General features: G+C 51.4%; 4 protein-coding genes across 4 annotated transcripts; 1 reads left to right on the forward strand and 3 right to left on the reverse strand.

Annotated features, from left to right (window-relative positions):
* Positions 1-3,305: 3,305 nt before the first annotated feature.
* SCP_1004270 (hypothetical protein) lies at positions 3,306-4,683 on the forward strand (the record flags this gene model as incomplete). The annotated part of the gene is made up of 6 exons (XM_027762292.1): positions 3,306-3,596; positions 3,648-3,794; positions 3,850-3,945; positions 3,996-4,128; positions 4,181-4,362; positions 4,486-4,683. 6 exons carry the CDS (start codon positions 3,306-3,308, stop codon positions 4,681-4,683), a joined length of 1,047 nt encoding a protein of 348 aa, XP_027618093.1.
* A 1,051-nt stretch (positions 4,684-5,734) lies between these two features.
* On the reverse strand, positions 5,735-8,696 carry SCP_1004280 (predicted protein; the record flags this gene model as incomplete). Its single annotated transcript, XM_027762293.1, has 2 exons — positions 5,735-8,058; positions 8,111-8,696. 2 exons carry the CDS (start codon positions 8,694-8,696, stop codon positions 5,735-5,737), a joined length of 2,910 nt encoding a protein of 969 aa, XP_027618094.1.
* Positions 8,697-9,045: 349 nt separating this feature from the next.
* On the reverse strand, positions 9,046-9,540 carry SCP_1004290 (hypothetical protein; the record flags this gene model as incomplete). Its single annotated transcript, XM_027762294.1, has 1 exon — positions 9,046-9,540. One exon carries the CDS (start codon positions 9,538-9,540, stop codon positions 9,046-9,048), a length of 495 nt encoding a protein of 164 aa, XP_027618095.1.
* Positions 9,541-11,208: 1,668 nt separating this feature from the next.
* SCP_1004300 (predicted protein) lies at positions 11,209-15,556 on the reverse strand (the record flags this gene model as incomplete). The annotated part of the gene is made up of 12 exons (XM_027762295.1): positions 11,209-11,400; positions 11,452-11,551; positions 11,605-11,763; positions 11,825-11,946; positions 12,006-12,068; positions 12,124-12,165; positions 12,220-12,535; positions 12,590-12,729; positions 12,793-12,821; positions 12,872-14,347; positions 14,398-15,174; positions 15,229-15,556. 12 exons carry the CDS (start codon positions 15,554-15,556, stop codon positions 11,209-11,211), a joined length of 3,744 nt encoding a protein of 1,247 aa, XP_027618096.1.
* Between the last annotated feature and the right edge of the window lie 479 nt (positions 15,557-16,035).

Consider the following 16,035-nt stretch of genomic DNA (forward strand, 5'->3'; position numbering starts at 1 on the left):
ATTTTTTGTAGTGATTCTTGTAGGAACATTTGTAACAGTTTCTAGGGTCATTTTTTGTAGTGATTCTTATAGGTAACAATTTTGTAGTGATTCTTGTAGGAACATTTGTAACAGTTTCTAGGGTCATTTTTGTAGTGATGCACATAAGTACATTGGTAACATTTTTTGTAGTGATTCTTGTAGGCACATTTGTAACAGTTTTCAGTGATATGTTTTGCAGTAGGCTGTTATATATGATACTATATCATTTAGTAGAGATGATTAGATATATCATCATGCACTGTAAGGTTCTTAAAAATGTATACTAATTACACTTCTATAATCTTATATAGTCATTACAGACATATACTAACCTTTTTAGCCCTTAATGTCCCATCACTGGTAAGAATGATTCTCTTTATTTCTCAAGAATTGTAACTTCAACAGCTCCTGACTTTCCCCATTTGGGCAAGTGTATTCTGAGGTCAGAAATATTTTTAAAAGGCAGAAAAAGGCAGAAAATTTAGAAACATGACCTAGGTAACCATGGGCACCTTAGGTAAGTCAGTTTCCAAATTAGGAAACTGACTAAGCAGGCCTTCATGTCGTTCACCTCAGTATTGCAAAAGTGGTTTGTCACTCAAATCTTAATGAAATTGAATGTTCTAAAGTGCTAACTAGGGCTATTTTTTTGGCTTCAATTCAATGGTGATGGTTACAATGCATTGAAGTTAGTATAACACTCTATAGAACATAATTTCAATGTTCTCTGAGATGGGGCTGTTATCTGTTATCTAATCTAAGTGCTGCAGCCATGCATCTGTTGATGGTTATTTATACAAGTTGCGCCGGTTTTTATTACAACTGTTTTGAACATCCACCTATACTCAACTTGTAGTTGGACAAGAAGAGCCATTAGAATGTTTGTAGCTAAGTTCTACCTCCAGAATTTTCTCACAGTTAAAAGAAAAGTGCGTCACGGTTCACCTCAGCCTCCAAAGACCCACCGCTTGTAAGAACAATTCTCTTCGTTCCTCAGGAATCGTAACTGGAAAGGTACACAGTCGCAGACAAAAGATAGAACAGGCAATTATTTTTGGCAAATTGTTATGGCTATCTATCTCAACGATTGTTCTCCTATCCCAAAGTATGTGTCAGTATGGAACACAAAATCAACCATTTGTTCATCTTTTGAGTCGTCTTCGAGAAGGTAAATGCATAAATGGAGACTGTGACTTACTGAGTTCAAGAATAATTAAGCCTGGTCAACTCAGTAATTCATGGAGTGATGCTCCTGCTGTAGTTTATGATAATGCAATCAAAGATGCATTAAACGTACAAGCCACCTCTGCATTTGCAGCTCGTACTGGACAGCAATTAATGTGGTATCATGTAACTGATCGACATGGAGGTAAAATATTAACTGATCCTGCATTAAAATCAAAGCTTGAAGATCTACATTCAGGTCAAACTAAACATAGACTGGGGAAGTTACCTCTTGTCATTGGAATGCCAGTACTTCTGTCACATAATTATGATGTTGAAGGCGAGATTGTTAATGAAAGTGCAGGAATACTTCGTACGATTCACTACCCTACCGATAGTAATGGTGATCGCCACTTAGTATCTTGTGTAGTTGAGGTTCCTGATAGTGCTGAAGAACCTTTACCACATTTACCACTGCATCATGTTCCCATCCTACAAGACACTGTGGACTTGACATTCACCCACCCACATTCTAAGTGAAAGTGTCGAATCACACACACACAGTTGCCCATCATGCCTGGCTTTGCAATGACTGCTCACAAGGCACAAGGACAATCACTGAAAAAGGTAATAATTAATCTCCAAAGCTGTCGAGGAACAGAAGCACCCTATGTAATAATCTCTCGTGCAACCTCCCTTGACGGACTACTTATTCTTAGACCCTTCACATGAGAGAAGATCACTTGCCATCGTTCTGAAGAGTCTCGATTAGAAATGCATTGTTTGCAGCTTTTGCAGCTTTCCACTCTCACACAACATGGTACAGACGCAGAAAAAGACAATGCCCGAAAACAACTGGCCAGTTGTAATGACACACAAATCATTATTGATCACCACTCTCTGTCAGACCCAATTAGCAATGACAACTATGAATTTGCTTGATCGTACCCAGAATCAAATTCTTTCATCTGCTAATTCTCCCTTATGTGAAACTATCCGTATTCACAAGCGTAAATATAATCAATTTGAACCCTGTGCTGAGCCTTTACCTAATTCATCAGCTCCATCTTCTCCAGCGACTGTCACTCGAATCCATAAATGCAAAGCAACAGAACTCGAACTGTACTCACATAAACGGCGCTGAATTCAGCAATGATTTTTGTTCCATGCATACCAACCAGTATTTTGCAGCTTCACTCCACTAAACAAAGAACCTCCACATGCCACATCCTCCTGCAAAGATCCAGCCGTACAATGTGGGCAATTCCGGCTAGTTAAATGCGCGCATTTATTATGAATCGCCGTGATGGATTACTCCTCACCCGGCCCACTTGGCTTCCCTGAGCTCTACATGGGCCCGACCACCTAATCACTGAGATATCCAACACATTTATAGTCTTCAAGCGTCCCGATCAGATGACACATGATTCTGTCCTCTCCCTCGCACGATGACATGCGTCAGACCAAGCAAAGATTGCGGACCTTCCGGATAATCTGGTTGTTTCAGAGCATTCGGTGTCAATAAAGGAGGTGAAAGAGGCTGAGAAGATGGGCACATTGGTTGAGTTTTTCAGTACAGGTGCGAGCAATCCGACAACACTTCTAATTCTTTCATGCTAAGTTCGCGCTCTTCAGGCACTGTGGCAGTCATCACTCCCATCGACCGCATCGGTTATCTCAGTGAAGATATTCATATCCCGACTGGTCCAAATGGCATGAGCCCCATTTCGTCGCCCATTTCGAACCAGTTAACTAGCATCTAATCGGGCAAAATCCCTCATGAGCGGAGCGTTTACATGCTTCTTCAGTGCCCTCACAGTTCTAGTACACACCACGCCTGACGCTCGGCACACGCCCTATATCTGCCCCTCCACACCGCTGTACATTGGAGGGAAGCTTCCCCGCCAATTTCCCTTGTCCGTGCTGCATACCATCTGCTACTCGATCGCATGCTGCTGTCCCTCGCCGGCCCCACTCTCTGTCACACCACCTGTGTCCTCTCGTGACCCTCCTTTTCGATCGTTGTTGTCACCAATGTTGTCACCTCACAGCCGACCCTTTATGACCAAGCAGCTCTCTCAATTCTCCTCCTAATCCACCGTTCTTCTTCTCCCACCATCATGGCTTCTGTCGCCGGTAACCAGCTGCCCACTTGCTACAAAACTCGCTGTCAGGACGGCACCTATGACAGAATCATGGCACAGCTAAGCAAGAGCCTTGACCAGATGCTTGCTTTGAAGGACTACCCTGCTGACTTCGCCCACACCACCAACCGCAAAGGCCACTATGAATATTATTCTACTGGTGACAACCCGAGTGAATTCAGCGCTCTCATCATCGGTCAAGTCATGGTGTCCGAATGGGGAACTGATCTCTATGCCAAGGGTAATTTTCGACCATATGATGATAATGTAACTGCCTTCTTCTCCTCACACTTGCACACTGCTCACCAACTTTCACAGAAAATTACCGATGACACCGCAGTTCAAAACACCCTTGTTCTCTGTGTCCCCTCACAGGCGACCACAGACTTAACCGAATTCTACTACGACCAAATTGGCACGCTCAATGACATTCGTATGATGGATGAAAAAGAGGAGGAAATTGCGGTGCAGGCGAGTGCCACCTACTCTCGCCGTCATACACTACTTCATCAATTTCCAGAACTTCAGAGTTACGGAATGGATTCGTCCATCTTCCATGGAACCTGGCAAACCCTCTGATCTTATCATTGTCACCATCGCTGATCCTAAGTACACTGTAAGTATGCTGTCCCCTACTTCATTCATTACTAATACCATCTATGCAAGACGCACACCAACTTACCCATCAAGGCAGCTGCTACTGCCACACCGAAGGTCGAACACATCAAGAAGAAAAGAACAGCTAACGCCGAAGCTGAGAAAATGCAAGACGTGCAACAGGAGCTAACCAAACCTACAGGTACCTCTATTGCCACTCACGCCAACCACACTTATATATTTACCCTTTGCAGGTGACGACATCCGCATCGGAGCAAACTATGACCCTCATCTGCTCCCCGACTATGGCGGCGACCTGTTTGATCATCAGAAAGCTCGTCTTCACCAGCACGACTTCCGTGGCGTTGACGGCATGCTCATCCCGCCGTGGGACTGGTTCACTACACTCTGGCGTGGCACTCTTGTCTTGCTCAATGTGTCGCTACACTGCTGAATCTACCCTCCCACTAATCCCAAATTTCCTACTCGTAAGGTGCACATACATTCTCTATTCGTATTGCACAATACAAATACACTTCCCTAACTTTAGACCTACTAGGTGCAAGCACACAACCTTTGTGTCCTCTCTGAATCCAACGAATTCTGCATCATTCCACGGCCCACACTCGGTCCTATCATCTGCGCATCCACCCACTCTTCCAACCCTCCTGCAGCATTCACCGAGTTCGATGCCTCTCCACCCAAGAAAGCCAAGGCCGATGTAACGAAAGAAAAAGTGAAGGCCAAAACCGATTGATTCACAACGTAACTATCTCACTCTCCTACTGTACTTAAATTTTCACCCAGCTTTACCGTATTGCTTTGTATTATACTCGTACATATGACAGTAATTCTGCCGCCTTTACCGTATTGCTTGTACCTAATGTACTTATATCTCCTCGCGCTCTAATGCGCTGAATGTATATCTTCGCCTCTCTTACAGGTAGCGGGTCCTGCCATGCTTGCACGGTGCTACAGCCTTATTTGTGCAAGTCACACCGGTTTTCAATACAACAGTTTTGAATGTTCATCTATACTCAACTTGTCGTTGGGCAAGAAGAGCCATTAGAATGTTTGTAGCTAAGTTCTATCTCTAGAATTTTCCCACAGTTTGGGGAAAAGTTCATCACGGTTCAGGTCAGCCTCCAAAGGCCCACCGCTTATAAGAACGATTCTCTTCGTACCTCAGGAATTGTAACGTTATAGCACGGAGGCTGCAGTGGTTTTTTCGATCTCCGACATATTGGTTTTTTCGGGTGCATCCGTGCGTCAACGTCTGGAATCGAGACTAGGCGAAACCTACTTTGCGCTCCCAAATTTGGACCATGAGCACGTCCCGATTTGAGGGCGAAATAAATAAACAGGCGAATAAACGAAATTGAGTGTCACTATCGTCCGACCCCCGATCCGAGTTCCTGCATGCGAGCAAGGATTCTCAGGCGGAAGAGAGAGCGGGCGCGGGAATGGCGAAGGTATTAAGTGTAACTGGTACTGTACAGCGTACAGCGTACATGTATTTCCAGAGCAGATGCAGAGCGGCTGTCTAACGACAGGATTATAGGCAGATGTAGTACAATAGCCTCGAGGTGTGCTGCGATGCAGGGCGGGGTATTATGTATATATGTAACATCTGACGAAACATGGACATCGAAGTCGAAGCATGGCACGGCCGTGAAGAACATACGAATGCAAGGTGTAACACATGAATGCGATGGAACAACATAGACACAAGAATTACGAAGTACGAAAGCATGCAGTCCCAGGAATAACTTATACATGCCGAATGAAAACAAGCTAACTGGCCAGTGCTAGCTCTCCCCATCTTCCTCAGAAGCATCGGCCTCCTGCGCGCAGAGATTGAGGCTCGGCATGTCTCCCAGGAGTTTCTCGTGCTCTGGCCGAAGATACAAGCTCCCCGGTGAGTCAGTAACCACAGAAAAATTGGCTGTGGTGGGTGAGATGTTTGCGCCAGACGAGAGCGACGCACTGCGGACATGCTTCGGCCCATGGCTCTGCTTGCCACCGCTGAGCTTGGCGAGGACCAGCGTTGGCGAGGATGGCGAGACCGAGTGATGCGAAAATCCCGCCGAGTGGTCGGTGAGGTCGTCCTCGTGCATGATCAAAGACATATTGCTCGGTGGGCCTGGAAAAAGGGACGACGAGCTGCTCATACGCTTATGCCGCGTGTCAGTGAACATGCGGACATCAGACGGCGTCCCTGGGGTCGTATTAGCAGGCTCGGGGGACGACGAGGGCTGCTCGAACGACACTTCATACTTAGGCTGCCTGAACAAGTGCAATCGCGCCTGTCCGCGACCGCTTGGGCAGCTTGTCGAGGTAGAGTCAGCATAACATTGGTGGGTCGTTTTTGCTGGCAATGAATAATGTGGAGTGGTATACTGCAGCCTCCGAATCTCCTCGACCGCATTCGCAAGCCGCTCTTCGAGATAGACCAGGCGATCTCGAAGCTGCCCGTTTTCCTCCCGAAGGAGTCTAGTAGTCCACTGGGAGTCCGCGAGGGCGCTCAGCAGCGTGCCCGTCTCGAGGGAATGCCTCTCTTGAAGGAGCTGCAGCTCGGACTGCATAGTGGAGGACGACGCCGAGATGGATGTCGGCGCAGTGGACGTATTCGAGAATGTGGTGCGTGGCGTTGACACGCTCTCTGTGAAGGGGCCGCTGAGCACAGACGCAGATTCCGCCACCTGCGTCAGGCTTCCGCTCCGGCGGCGCCCCCACGACGAATTCGACCCCACCCCAGACAAGGCCAGCTTCGAGGGCGTATACCGCGAGCGCAAATCACGGTCAATGCTGCTCCGCATGGTCCCGAGGCGCGATGGCGTGAGCTTTCCGTTGCTGCCCTCTTTGTCAACATCCAGCAGACCGGCAGCAGCGAAAACTTTCGCCGTCCGCGGACCGAGCAATTCGCCAACGGAGCGCCCAGCGGGCTGAGACAGATCGGGGGAGAGTCCGCGCTCCACGAAGCTGGCGCCTCTGTCGCGAGTGCGCAGCCTAGTCATTTTCTGACGCTCGCCGTCAAGGCTGGGACGAGGTTGCTGCAGGCGGCTGGAGGCCGTCCCTACGGACGAAGTGGGGCGCGAGGTCGGTGAGACCGATCCTGCTTCCCATGTGTTCGGCGGGGTCGCATTTACCTGACGTGCAGGACTCGAGGTGGGTGTGGACGCCAAATTCGGGCATGCGGGAGTAACGAGACGAGAGAGTGCCGGCCTTCTCGCCGCATTGTCGCCACCGGTGTGCTGTTTGCGCGGGAACGTTGGACGGGTGGTGGACGGCAGCATCTGCTCCTCAGCTACAGGCTTCGCGGGCGGTCGTTCCGGGCTGTGCGACATCGCGCGCCCGGAGGAGTTATTTAGTGCGGTGGAGGGTTCCAGCGGGGTAGGCCGGTCGGAGGCAGAACGTGTGAGGCGGGGCAACGAGGACGACGGGAAGGTGGACGGGACGGTTCTGGGGAGCTGAGCAGGCCGGCGCACAGGGGATGACTGTTGAGGAAAAGTTAATGGGGGAGATGAAGAGGGAGGGGGAGAGGAAGGCGGTCGCCGCGGGGACTCGCCCTGCAGCTGAGCGGACGGTAGCAAGGTGCTCGCTTCGTTCTTGAATGGGATCAATTCAAGTGTGGGGAGGGTGCCCAAGGCTAGCATCAGCGCCGGCTCTGTCCCCATGAGAGTATTAGGACTCAGGAGAGCTGCAAGATCAGGGTCCAAAGCGCTCAAGTTGAAACTGTCGTGTGCATCCTGCGAAGGATTCGCCTTGGCCAAACCGGTATGCTTGTCGGTGGTATCGTCGACGATAACGCCGTTGAGCCAGCCTTCCTTTTGACTTGTTTCGGACAGAGCCTCCATAACCTCGTGGGTTACTTTGGATGTCGACAAATCGAGCGGTGAGGTGCTGAGAGACAATCGGGGATGTGAGCTTCTATGCAAGCTGTGTTGCGCGAAGCAAGCGTGCGAGGAGGGCAGATCCGTATCTGCGGAAACGTATGGGGACGAGAAACCTGGTGTCGAATGGTCAAGCTCGACTGAGTCGTCCGGAATCGGGAGATGCCTCGATATGCCAGAAGTGTCGGACTCCAAGATTGTCGAAAGATCGGAGAACACTAACGTAGGTTCAAACGGCGCTAGAGGACTGTAATGAGAAGGGATGGCTGAAGGGACGGAACAAGTACGAACCTTGAGCGTCAGTCCTCACGGACGGCATGGCAGGGACGAAGTGAGTCGGGTCAGAAGGTTTTCTGTCCGGGCTTACACTCGCCTTTAAATCCAGCTCGTGCATCAAGGGCCCCAAGCCCGGATTAGGGAGGTCTATTGAGAGGACAGGAGAGTCTTCGAGAACCAGAGAATGTCCCCGACGTGCTTCAGGAGCGGAAACGCTTCGTTCACTATGAATAGAGCGGCGAATAGAAGCAAAGCCTGAGAAAGGGCTCTTGGGTATGCCGACGATGCTGGGGGAGGACGTTGGCTTGGAGGGACCAAAGGAAAGTAGATTTCGAAAGGAACGGAAAGAGGTAGCGGGAGTGGTCGAGGACGATGCGGCTGAACTAGATGTAGACGCACGGGGAGATGGGCTACCACTGACTGAGAGGTGTCGAGGAGGAGGTACGATACCTAGGTGGACAGAGGACATCGACGAAGTGGCAGGACTTGGAAGAGATGATTGGGACCGTCGGGGTGTAATGACTGGAATGTGCGACTGCGACGAGCGCGGTTGCTGAGGCACCTCCAGGGTGATATCTGAGGCAGAGGAGGCTCTCTTCATGGCTTCGTCCGGATATGCTCGAGAGAGAGAGGTGTGGTAACGAGCGCAGACGGACAGCAAGACAGGGACAGCGCGCAGAGCATTCGCAGCGACATTCAGAGAAAGAGGATGCTGTTCAGTCCGCTCGCAGGCGCAGACTCGCAACAGAACGTCGACAACGTTGACTACCAAGTCTTTTGACCGACAAGCGAGATCTCAGATCCACAGCAGGCGCGGTGTTCAGCTCTTTCAGTCAGTGCCCTTACTCCGCGATGTAGCCTGAAAATGTAGACTCGCGTACTCAGTGCGCGCTGTGCACTAGTACAATGTGAACGCCGTAGTATGATAAACTATGCTATAGTGACCTAGCCTACATCTTCCAAAAATCCAGACTTACCTCCCCTCGCTCGAACGGATAGTCCCCTCCCCATATTTCTACGTCTTGCAAGCTCTCTTTCACCGCAGATCGCAACTCATTTACCGCATCCCGCGCCGTTTCCAGGTCACTCACTCTACCTCCTTCCATCTCTTCTCTCGAACTCTGAATACCTTGGCAAATGTCTGAGTCGACGGACGCAAGCAGATCCTCTATCTCGCTTCCCTCTTTCCACCGAAGGCCCACCGTAGCTCTCACCACTCCTGCTAGAACCCGTAGGCTCGCGAAGCCCATCCCGCAACCATACAGCGCACGAACGCGCGCCAGGGTGGTCTGCAACTCCACTGTCGGGACAGCCATGCCGTCTGGATTGCGTCTTGCGAAAAGACTCGCCGGCGACGGCAGAGCCGTCGCATTCACATGCACCAACCGATACCGCGCAGCAGCAGTGAATGCCGAGGCTGCAGAAGGAGGCGTCGTCGCTATCATCCCTCTAACTATCACGCGAAGACTGCTCATCAAACGCAGTCAGTCATCTGTCTCCAGCTTCGTCAACAGCGCACTTGCTCTTCCGGGTTGACGTTGGCTATCAAGCTGTCCACCATGGTGTTCCTACCTACAGGTTCAGTGTTCAATGTCTCAGATCCCCATTGTCATGAAAACCTACACATGTCCTAACACTGGGTTTGCGCCGCCTTGAGATGCAGTCTCCGGCGCAGGCATTCTCGGACGTGGGCCCTCCCTCGCTCTTGGGGTGGCCTCTCGTTCGTACCTCCCTGGATTTATATATCCAACCCAAACTCAGCTCTCTATATGCAGCGCGTGCCGTGGTGGTCGGGCAGCCAGCCCGTGCCAATAACCGGGCCTAGCGGCTGAGAACAGGTACGATAACGCCTCGCAGATATTCACCGATCCATACAGATTCCTGCCGGGCAGCTCAGCACCACTGTCCGTTATTACGAACCTGGTTGTCCACAGTGGTCGCGCCATGTGGGTTAAGTCTCTCCCAGGTACATCTGTGGATCCGGGCGTCTACCGTTCTGCCTTTATCACTGGCGCTTCGGCTATGCAGCACGAGAACCAAGGGGGATGATCATGGAGAGCGAGAGTCCGAACCGGTTCCGCAGCGATGCTCAAGGCTCGGCAGAAGCGAAGTAACCATATCCGCACCCCGGTGCCAAATACAGGCTGCCCAACCTCCGCAAAAGTGCATCCATGACCTCGCCGCTGGGGCATCATAGCTCCATTCGGTTTTCATCGTACTATGAGCGGCCTGCTCAATCAGGATTTGATAGCGCGTTATCAGCCATTTCCTATGGAGTAATCTCCCGGGCACGACCCGACCTATCAACAAGGACGTGTTCTATACGGCATTTTCTCATCCGTACGTGAATTGTATTTGCGCAATACACGAGCACATGACTTGCAACCGCCTTCTGCAGTGTTCTTTCAACTCCATGATGCGTGCACGGGTGGTTCTAGCGCCCCACCGTATGCCCGGTGTACATACAAACGCCATCGGAGACCGAACCTCGACGACACGCGCATTGCAGATACCATCCTCAAGCTTCCATCCAGAGCGACGCGTGATGCTTGCGATATATCTTACCTGACTACACCGATTTACCTCCTTATGCTACAATCTTGTCTGTAACGACATCTCATGATCTTTCATTCCGACACTTGAATCGACGCAGTTGAAGCCGCTGACACGGTGTCTTTTGAAGCTGTGCTTGAGCTCGGACGGACTTGTTGACAACGGCGGGATGCTAGGACGCTCGATGATAGCAATGAAATCTATGCACTTATACTGCAAGCAGGTGAGCAGGTGAACAGTCTCAAACGTAAGGGGTCTGTCAAGGAAGTGTGGTGTCGTAGCGGCGTCTCATGGGTTGGTCGGTGGTGGGGAAATTGTAGCGTCAAAGGGATGTGTCCACGTGAACATCTTTAATATGCTGGACCGGGGGTGATTTGAGACCTCCAGCTTCGCAAAATTCAACTCGTCATTCATTTCACTGCGATGTTAGTGGTATGTCTGGATGCAATGCGTAAATGATACAGTATGCGTATAAACCCGTGGATGTGAAGTGACGTGCAATGCGACAATAGTCCGTAGTGAATCTAATGGCGTGCGGGCGGTTCCAAAGCCTTGTACAATCAGAGCTTGCTGGTGGTATGTGAGACGATAGCAGAAAGACGCTGAATAGGCTGGAGCTTCCGCTTGACATCACGAAGGATGGTCGTCTTGGGCTGCCAGTCGTCAAATGTGTCGCGGAGCTGGGCGAACTCGTGTGCGAAGAAGTACGCCACTCGCTCGTCGGCGATCATGTCGCGGAGCGACCAAGGAATCTGACACCGAAAAGGTAAATGTCAAGCACTCCGTCAGATCGAGACACGTACCTCGTAATCGTTCTGCTCCACGACAGCGTCGAATGGTTGGACGGAAAGACTTGCAGGGCTGTCGCCATCGTTCGCGAGGAAGAAATAGTTAACTGCCAAACTGCACAGAGAGTCAGACCATCATAGTCACAGTCAGCCCCGCCCCACACTCACGAAAACGTCTCCGGCTCCTCATAAACGGTCGAGTGTCCGATTCCGCTCAAACTACCGGCCGTGGCCTCGGAGAGATGGGCCAGGAGGCCTCCATCGGAAAGGCCTGCGTTCATGATGCGGACAAGTAAGATGAGGAGATTAGTAAGGAAATCGGTTGTGCTACAGATTGGCGGACTCTTGGTCAGCCTGTGGGATATTGAAATGCAGAGAATCAGCGCACTGATATGCATCGCCATCAATGTACAAGGCGCGTAAGATCCGAGGGTGCGACGCTGCACTGAATAAGCCCGAATAGATCGGCACCACCTGATCGTTAAGAGAGGCAATAAAGACCACTTTCGTCTGCGGTTGACGTGCACATTCAGCCAGTGTTCGATATTAAGGGTCTCGTGCTGACTCACACCATGATCAAGAATGTTGCTTAACGCCTTTGTGTATGCTTTGGAGAGCGGTGATTCTGTATTCTGACGTCACAATGTGAGATGCTTCAGCCACGTCGGACGTAGAAATGACATTTACCTGGAACTCGAAGAGCTCGCTGGCCGAGGAATTCTCAAAGTACTGTCAAAATCCATGAGAAGTGCTGCCTGCGGCCGGCGAGGAGGCCTAACTCACCTGTATGTATGGTTGCAGCAAGGAGCTCATCTTCAAGTATCGCAATGGACCTAAATGTATTCCCGACAGTGCAAGGAAGCAAACTCGCTGAGCTTGCGTGGCCGACAATGAAGCTGCACCACCAGGTGCAATCGTAGCAGCCGTTTCGGTCAAAATATCGACACTGCGAGTGGTGAGGATATGGCCGTCTTGGATTAGCATGTCAATGAGATGGGTGGATACGATAGATCCTTGGGAGTGAGTTGCGACAAAAATGACGTCCGCCGCGTGTAGGTCTTCCATCCATTCATCGTTAGAAAGAAGATGTTGGTGCACTCTGAAAGGGGCGCACATTAACGGATGTTTCATCGCGGTCAGACCAGTTGCTTACTTAGACACCTTCCGTTCTATCGTTCCGTCCCCTTCGAGGGGCATCTTGGTTATCTTCTTAAACTTGAACCCGTGTTGCTGCTCGAACCGCTCCAATGCTTGACAAGTCATGTTGACGAACTTCGTGCTCGAGGACGGCAACTACCAAAGATAATGTGACGTCAGGACTGGTTCACGAAACAATGCGTGCGCTTCGGAACTTACTCCGCCAGCGATAGTTCTGGTGACGGCTCCTGGTCAGAACGTCAGTCATGCACACGTTACCGCTCTGAACGGGCATTACCTGGCATCCAACCGGCCACACCGATCACGACCACCCTACACCCACCGCTCATGATGTAGGAGTTCAGCTGCTCACCGACGACATCCAAAGCCTTCGGTAACTCTTTTCCGAAATGAAGGAACGGGTTTCCCTTATCCTTACCCTTGCCCTTGCCCTGGGCGGATTCCTCCTTGGAGAATAGCGCTCCGCTGACAAATGAGAGTGTCTGCGATAACTTCGACTTTCCTGCCTTCGAGATGGGGATGAAAGTCGAGCGAGGCGGAAGATGGAATATCTCCTCGAACCCGGGTAAGACAAGGTTAGGCGGGCGAGGCGCAGTAGACGACACGCTCGGCGCCTTCGACGGCGTTGGGGATATAGACCGGGGCGTCTTCGGCTTCAGCGCCTCACGGGTGTTCTTGTCGGACAGCGGGGACGTCTCTGACTTCCGAACCTTGTCTTTGACAAATGCAGACGACGACGCCTTCGGAGACAGCGAAGTAAGCTGCTGCACAGGCTTCGCAGGCGCTATGATGATAGGATCCGACGGGGCTTTGGGCGCGTCCCCGTCCTCGTCCAAGTTCATGATCTCCATGCCGTTCTCGTCCCGGTCTTTCTGCTCGTCCGACACGGACTTGGTGACGAGCGCGCGCGACATGAAGAACGTGGCCCATCCCGAGCGATGTGTCGACACTGACGATTCAATGGGGTTCTTCGGCTCGACGGGTGGGGGATCAACCTGCGGAGGAGCTCGACTGGACTCTGCAACGACAGTCGGTGCGGGATGATCGCGAGCGAGTGCTTGTGTCTTCACGACCTCCGACTCCATCTTCGCAGTCTCGCCCGATTCTGAGTTTGCCGTTGCTCCTGTAGCGGTTGCCCCCGACAGAGCGCTATCGTACGGAGGGGACACCGGAGAAGTCGCGTACCACGCCCAGGGGGAGTACCATGTCGAGCGCTCACTCTTCACGGGTTCAGGGAATGCCGAGGCTGGCTCCTGTTCTGAAGGCGTCGGTTTGCCAGGCAAAGCTTCTTCGCGGCGTTGCACCGCCTCTCGTAGGCTTGAAGCTTTGGTAATTTCTGCACTTTGAGTTGTTGCCGAGAGAGACCCAAGAGGTGTGGGAGTCATTGGTGTTTGCGAAGTTGAAGGGCTAAATGGCACTTTCGGGAACACATGTGTAGAAGTATCCGTAGCAATAATGTTGATGTCGCCGCCTGTGGTCGTTTGCTCCGGCTTCGGGTCTGGCTGATCAGCCTGAACAGGCTGGCTGTGACCCCATCCTACATAATCCCACCAGGAAGATGCGGGAGTTGGATTTGCGCTTACTTCGTTTATGTTGACATCTGCTGAGGACGAAGGCTCTTGTGACGCAACCGCCTCGACGGGAGAATTCGACGCTGATACAACCGATGATAGCTCTTGGGTCGCACTCGTAGACGGCTCGACACTGAGGCTTCCGTCGACCAGGGCCAGGGACGTCACCGAGGGCTGTGCATCTAGCACGGCGTCAATCTACTTCACCATACAAACATCTCAAGAAACGTACCAGTATCTCTCCCAGAGGCATCTGGCACGGGCTCGCTCTCTCGAGGCCCTGCAGATTCACCTGCCTGTGCTACCACGGCTATCTGTTCGAGTGGAACTTTGGGCCTTCCGAGGAGAGGGAGCCTGAGCGTGAACCTGCTGGAGGATGGGTTCAACGAGGCGATGGCGAGCTTCCGGCCTCGCTCTCCTTCGTCCTCACTCTGTACTAACACGGGAAGCGCCTCAGATGGGGTGCTTGATAAAGAGCTGGGTTTCGGGCCAGGCACTTCGTCATCTACAGAAGTAACGGTTCTGGTCGATAGCATTGGTTCCATCGGACGAGCCTGTGGTTTCTGCGTTGTCTGAATGTACAACTGCCTCACTGATTCGGGATAAACTGCGGATTCTGTTTGAATAGAAGTTGGAGATGCCTGAAATTGCGAGCCGGCGGTAACGGTATTATGTGGTGTAGTGGTATCCACAGTAGGAAGCGGCGATTGAGTCTCTACTATATTCTGTAGAGGTGATGTATTAGATCTCTGTACAACCAGTGGGGTATCAGATGCCGCAGGAACAATATCGTCTGTGGCTTTCATGAGCACCTCTGTTGCGTTCGTTCGAGGACGCGATCCGAACCACGAGAGACATGACGGTTTGTACGAGATAGTAGCTCTCTTCACGCCTGCGTCAGCCAATTCCACTGTTTGAGTTTGAGTGACAGGTTGTGCCGGTGTCTGTATTGATATCTCTGGCGACGAGACGGGCTGGGAGTCATGAGGTGGTGGTGATGGTGCTTGGGCTGCCAATGCTCAGTCTTACGAAACGGTTATATGAATCGTGATAGTAAACTCACCCTTCCCGGTACCTTCTGTGACGGGCACGTCTGCTTCGCGCGGTACATTCACATCATGCTCATCAGAACCAGATGCAAGAGAATCCACTCTGGAACGTTTACGCGTCCGATCCTCGTCTTCCGCTTCCTCAACACGCGGTCTGACTGCAGAAGTAGGAGACTCAAATCCATTTGTCTGAAATGTAGTCTTGTCTTGAGTCATGATACTAGCAGTATCGCTATGAGCCAACAGTGGAAGATGATCCATGGCAGAGCGGAGGGGCGAAGCATGTTCAGGCTGGCCGTAAACTAACGATATGCCTGTAGCTGGTTTCTGTCCGACGGACATTCTCCAGAAAGGTGTAGTAGAGCGAGATGAGCGGCGAGGGCTGCTTGATCTAGCGGACATTGAGCAGGACCAGGAGCATGGCAGGCGGCAGTAGTAACAACAAGGAGCCTTACCGCAGCACCCGGCGTGACGCAGCATGGAATATAAGATAAGATAAGATCCGCTTCAACCAGTGTCTCACCGGTACCACCTCTCTCAATTGTGCTCTGGCTTTCTCCCGGTCTTGAGTTTGTGGAGCTGGAATATCGCAATGCAAGTTCTACGGCTTCAAGAAGAGAAGACGCACAAGAGGGTATGAGGCGTGAGAGCCCCAAGATAAGATTAGATCCTCCCTGAAACAGCGCCTCGAGCTTCCGCATGTTCAACACAACCACCTCGGTCCGTTACAGTCCTTATAGAGCTGCCTTCTCCCTTCGTCCTGCGCCCATCGTGAGCAGGTATTCATATTAATTGGGCACAGAATTAACGTGGCTTGTTGT

The sequence above is a fragment of the Sparassis crispa genome, assembly GCF_003851025.1.
Source record: "Sparassis crispa DNA, contig_000009F, whole genome shotgun sequence".
NCBI classification, from domain to species: Eukaryota; Fungi; Basidiomycota; class Agaricomycetes; order Polyporales; family Sparassidaceae; genus Sparassis; species Sparassis crispa.